General features: G+C 33.4%; 1 protein-coding gene across 1 annotated transcript; it reads right to left on the reverse strand.

Annotated features, from left to right (window-relative positions):
- Positions 1-568: 568 nt before the first annotated feature.
- On the reverse strand, positions 569-1871 carry LOC105313474 (solute carrier family 15 member 4-like; the record flags this gene model as incomplete). Its single annotated transcript, XM_011406941.1, has 1 exon — positions 569-1871. A coding segment is annotated over exon 1 (1303 nt), but the record flags the coding sequence as incomplete, so codon positions are not given.
- Between the last annotated feature and the right edge of the window lie 4861 nt (positions 1872-6732).

Consider the following 6732-nt stretch of genomic DNA (forward strand, 5'->3'; position numbering starts at 1 on the left):
TCCTACTACTTTTCCATTTTTAATGTTTTTTTATTTACTTGTGTGTGTTAGGACCATCAGTAGAACGATGTTGATATCCTATTACTCTACCACATATCTGAGAATAACTGATACCATTAGATGGGATCTGAACTGATACACAGCCTACTGGTATATTTAACAGTGACCTGCCACAAGCTCTAACACTTCCTGACTGATAGAGTTCCAAAGCAGAAGGACAGTTTTGTGTAGGGTCGGACATATCCACTATTACATGTACATGGATTTGTCTGTATGTTATTTTACTGTTAGCACCAAAGAATCAAACACGTTTTTACATAAAATTAATTAATAATAACTAGAAGTAGAAGTAATAAGAAAATGATCATTGTCCTTCCTTTTGAACTGCTCTTCTTGAACCATGTATCTCTGATAATGATCCTCAACTATCTGAACAATATTAACTTCATTCTCCCTCACACGATATTTATAGCATTTTGCCAGGATCGCAAATAAAATCAAAATGACAAAACTATTACATTCTTTGTTAGATAATAGAAAAAACTGGTACAGATCATTTTTGACTCACAGCTAAATGAAAGCTTTATGAGACTATCCATAAGAAATCCAATGTCCCATGATGCTAACCAAAATCCAACCATCATTCCTCTCATCTGAACTGGAGTCTGTGCCATAATAAATTCCAATGAAGTTTGAGTGACTAATAGCTTTGATATTCCTAAGAATAACAAATATATATATGTAGTTTTGTTGGTATTGAAAAATGTTACATCTAACTGTATTAACTTTGCTGCAATCATTTCTGAAATTCCAACAATCAAAGCGAGAAAAAGTCCAAGACTCATTCTAGACAGCATAGAGGCAATGAACTTGTAGAAGAAAATACGAATGAAGAATAGATAAAGAAACAGTATAATAAGGCTGCATATGCTATATTGAATCCCAGACAGCAGGACTAAATTATTAGCGTCTATGTTAAGAGTGAACCAAGAGTCACTAAGAACAAAACCTAAAATGGCTATAAAAAATGGTAAAATACCAAAGAAGGTCTTAACATTTTCTACTTCTTCTTCAGTAAAAGGTCCACCATATTTCCTTTTACCCAAGTCTATCCTTGAAGGAGCCTCTTCTTCCCAGTACGTCAGAGCACTACGATTTTCTGGATACTTGTGTTTTTTGGCATAAAACAACACATTAACTATCAATTTGATGGGATTCTTGATTAGAGATACTTTCTCCAGCTTGTGTTTAAACAAAGAGTGAGACACAAGTACAAAAGATACAGCTAATCCCGATATAATAAAAATAGTCATATTAACATAAAAGCTGTGACCTAACAGATTCAATATTATATATATAAATATATATATAACTGGTGTAACAGCAGTATGCCAATATATGAGAGTGCTTAATTCATCAGATGAAGCTCCAATAAGTTGATCAATATTAAACTGAATAATGTTAGCAGTGAAGCACGTGTAACCACAGTACTGAAAGAAATACGCAGTCCCATAAAAACCCAAAAGTACACCACCACTGTGATGGTAGTTATCAATAATAAATCCAATCCCTTGTATAATCCATGACAAGAAACAAAGTACCATACCAATGAGTATAGCTTTGTATCTCCCAATCCACACATCAGCTAACAAACCAAAAGTAGGATACAGGAAACATGCCAAAACAGTACTAGTATAGCTGCTGTAATGAATGTATAGTTTACTTCTACCTTCCTCAACAGCTTCAAAGAAAAGCTGATTCAAACTGAATTCTAAGGTCATCATGTAATCCCAGACCAAGACCAAAATAGCAGGATAAGATGCAATGACAAGAAGTTGGCATAATTTCTTCCTTGAAATCTTGAACCTCATGACTAAACAAACAAAGATCCCAACACAAGAAATAAAAGTTTAGTTTTAGCAGCTCTAAATTCTGGATATCCTGAGGTATCCAGTGCCAGGGAAAGTGTGCACTGTGTAAACATGGTGTGAAGCCCATAAGTGTTGTTTCATTTGCTGGAAATGAAGAATGCAATCAACATTGTGTGAAGAAAATCAAAATTAAATGTAAATTTGTTTAGTAATAGTTAGATAGTGACATTATGGTAGTAGAACTTGCTCAGGATTGCCCCAATTATTTTAAATATAAAAAGTCATTAAAATAATTATTACTTTTAAAATAATGTAGTAGACTACATGCATACAGTGTGTTGGGCCAAATTTTACCAAAAATGGTAAAGAAAGAATTTTTCATTTTTATAACTTTCTCTGATGCATATACATGTTTTTATGTTGTGTTCCAAGTTTGAGATGATTTTGATCAAATTTATATTTTTAATGAATTTTTAAAGTTGCTCCAGCTTGTCAGCTCATGAAGCATACTTGTTAGCTCACTAATCCTATTGGCTATTATGAAAAAGTAAAAAATATATTATATTTAGAGTATGCAGAGTCAGTATTGGAGTGCTTGTCACATCATCACATGTATTCTTATCATTAAACTTACTACTAAAACTTGATGAGATAATACAGAACAAAAGAAATTGTACTGTAGTATTATCATTAGTCTGATGATAAGAGTACTTGTCTAAACTGTCATATTAAGTATTTTGAGTATATTTCTTTTTTGAGCCATTCATCCGTAACAATGATGTTTCCTGGAGTGGTTCTTGTCTCTCTCCTTTCTCTTGTTCTAGTATATTCTGCTGCTAGTTTGGAGTGTAGGATCTATGTCAGTTCATTTGATGGTATCAACAATACCTCTTGTTGGACTGGAGGAGTTCAAACACCTTGTGCTACTCTTGATCTAGCTATACAAGGAACTGCTACTCTACAATACAACTGTTCATCAGGTATCTTTATCAACCTGTCTCCTGGTACATATACACTAGACACTACTAGTCTACTAGAGCAACAGCTACTGAGGAATAATGTGAGTATTATTGGTATGAGGGATGGTAGTAGATATGAAGAGGTTAGTATCACGTGTCTACATGCTTCCTCTTCTTCATATAACTGGTTGAGGTATATTGTATTTGAATGTGTTAGTCTTTATAATTGTAACAATGTTCCTGTTACATGTACTGAACCATCCTTTGATATTACTACACACAATGAACCTGTACTGGGGGGTGAGGCTTGTCCAAATTTTGAATTAAATCTAGACTTAGATGTGGACAAGTATTTATATTGCTCTGATTATTACATTAATGACAACTGTCAGTGTGATTTTCTTTCATTTGATGCTATTATCATTGATACTTGTACTCATAAGAAATTTTGTTGGATGAATGACCTTGAAGTTTGTATCAGTATTGGATTTAGACCTCAAGATTGTTATAATATTTCAAACAATGGCTATTATTGTGGAAGCTACCAAGTGGAAAAATGTTTTGATGACTACATTTATGCTGATACTTTTGAAATGACAATTTATGCTCAAATTTTTTTTTATGTAAATATCAGTACTTACAGAACTGTGTCTCTGACAGTTCGATGCAGTAACTCTAACTTTGATGATGCAAAATGTGCTGTCATACAGATAATGGCACCATGTGATAATGCATATGATATCCCTTGCAATTCTTATGACAATGACTGTAGATATTATTTCGAATCGGGCTATAATTGTGATAATTATAAATATTGTTATGACAAAAATATTACAGGACAGTATATTCTTAACTGTACATCAAAAGGAGTACCGTTTAACAATCTCTACACGTGCGTTGAATGTGATGAAAATGGTTTACTAGTATTTATTTTAATTGAACTATTACCTATCACAATCATGGTATTACTGATAATAATATTTAATATACAACTGACCAATGGATCTATTAATGGAGTGATATTTTATTCACAAATAACGGGAGTGCTAGTAGCTATAGTTTATTCTATTTATTTTTATTATGACCCATATTTACAAATACCATGCAATATATTTATTTTAGATTTCACTCCATTTATTTATAATTATTTCATGTGTATATCACCTAATACACCACCATTAGGAGTAATTTTCTTTTGGTATGTGATAGGATTCTATCCATTACTCCTCCTCCTCTTACTCTATTTTTGGATAACATTGTATGATAAAGGTTACAAGTGTGTAGTATTTATTACTAGACCATTTCATTGTTGCATGGCTCGTTTATGGAGAATCACTGGCATTGAACCATCTTTTACTCACTCTATAGCATCAATATATATACTCTGCTTCACTCAATTGACTGCCACTTCCTTTAAAATATTGAGTTTTAATCAAGTAAATACATCAAGCTCTAATGACATCAAGTTTTATTATAATATGAAACAAGATTACTTTGAGGGGGTGCATGGTGCTGCTGGTTTCTTTGCAATTTTAGTGTTATTGTTTCTCATAATCCTACCAACTCTTTATATACTCCTTTATCCATTCAAATGGTTTCATAAGTTATTGGGCTGTTTACATTTAAGAAAACAGCTACTGATATCATTGGGTGAAGTGTTTACTGGTCCTTATAAGAATGGAACTGAGAATACTTATGATTATCGTTTCATGGCTGGACTATACCTACTGGCAAGAATAATTACTTTTAGTCAATTTATTTATGGACTCCATTCTGTAATTTCACTACTAACTTCTTTAGGTTGCTGTTCCCTCTTACTAGCAGTAGTAGTTTTCATCTTTCGTCCCTTTAAAAGAAATGTTCACAATTTTACTGAATTTTTTTTAATTGCTTTAACACTTGGGGGTGCATGTAGTGCTGCAATCTTTCCAGTCACTCCATTTATCAATGTTCTAATTTTTGGCATCATAATGCCAGTCTATCTAATCTACCAAGTATACAAAATGATAAAAACATGCCTACTCTATCATAAGAGAAATAATCCAGTGGTTATCAGAGATCAGGAAGACCATCAGCCATTAGTTGGTAACAATGATGGCTGGGTTGCTGATCGCATGGAGAATCCACAAGAATATGATGAACAGCATGTTCCTGGTCAACTGGCTGACTCATTACATTCAGTGGATCATCAACCCATTACTATTGCTACAGCTGCTACTTATGGCAGCATCAATGAACCTACTAATAATTAATAACAATAATAATAATAATACATTTGATTTGTTTTTTAGTTATTACATATTATAGCTGCTTTTTTTCTTTGTGTATCTTTTGATTGATTTAGTTTTTGAAAATATTAGAGTTTTACAGTGTGCCTGTTTTGCTCAATGCTATAATGTATTGCTAAACAAGCATCCCATAGTGGAGTAACAATGAATAATGTTCATATAGGCATACAAAATGAACTGTGGTATTGCAGTATCACAATTACTTGTTTATAACTGATATGGCCTATACTCTAATCAAGCAAGGCAGAGCTAGTTGGCCTCACCAGCAATTAGCATGTAGTTAAATGTGGTGTCTCACCCCAGAACTCAGTTTACAGGCATGTATAGTATAGGCCATAATTATGTACCCTTGATATTAATTTCAATTTGAAAATAAGACAAAATTATGTTTTTCTGACTGATAATTATTTTGCTCATGTTTGTCTTTGCATCATAAAATAAAATTAATTTTAGTAATAAAAGTTTTAACTTCTAAAAAATTGGACAAAACTAAGCAAATATTATCATAAAATAAACAAACATTTAGAACTAAGTCAAATTTTGCCCTGAAATACAAAATCTATGCACTTAACTACTTTTACTATACTTTGTTACTATGTACTTTACTTAACATAAATCTCATAGTAACCAACAGGAGTGTCTTCATCATCAAAATCAGAGCACATCCTCAACTCAATATAGTCAGTAGTGGTATTGCTACCATAGTCTCTGTGAAACCATGGGATACCAGGAACATTACAACAAGGTGATTCCAGAGAATCACAACCTTGACCATCCCAGAGTGGATCAGCTGTGTAGAGAGTATTTGAAGCAGTGCTAGCTTTATTACCTGATTCACAGAAGTAGTGATCACCAACAAAAGGTTGTACATTAACTGTACTACCATTATTACATGGACACGAATTTGATGAAGATGAGCTTGTTTCACTGTTACCAGCCATTAGTGTCCAGGCATGTTGACGAGGAGACCCACGAGTGATACTAACACCATCAACATAATGAGAATTGAGATCATCTATGTGTGTGTTAGGACCATCCGTAGAACGATGCTGATATCCTATTACTCTACCACATATCTGAGAATAACTGATACCATTAGATGGGAACTGAACTGATGCACAACCTACTGGTATACTTGACAGTGATCTGCCACAAGCTCTAACACTTCCTGACTGATACAGTTCCAAAGCAGAAGGACAGTTTTGTGAAGGGTCGGACATATCCAGATATGCTAGTCTTGTCCATCCTCCTCCTGAACCACACAATGCCCCCATATCGCAGTAAGTGCTGTAGTTAGTAGCTCCATTATCTGATGTTAGTATGTAATGACCTGATGGACTGTTGGGTATTTTCCTGAGGATTTGCTTTAATTACTTTAATGAGGATTGACAAGGCTGGCATCCTGTCGTACTAATTTATCAAAAGACACCATCAAACATAATCGCTCGCTTAGCCCTGCTAGTGGTTCACCCAGGTACAATAATAATTATAATAATTATAATTGATAAATAATTGTTTTTATATGGGGCTGCATGTATATGTCATTGACCTACATGTATCATAATAAATTTTTAATTTTCCCTCTTTTTTGTTATTAGATCTAAAAGATTACAC

Source organism: Amphimedon queenslandica, unplaced genomic scaffold, assembly GCF_000090795.2.
Source record: "Amphimedon queenslandica unplaced genomic scaffold, v1.1 AMPQUscaffold_13297, whole genome shotgun sequence".
In the NCBI taxonomy this organism is placed as follows: Eukaryota; Metazoa; Porifera; class Demospongiae; order Haplosclerida; family Niphatidae; genus Amphimedon; species Amphimedon queenslandica.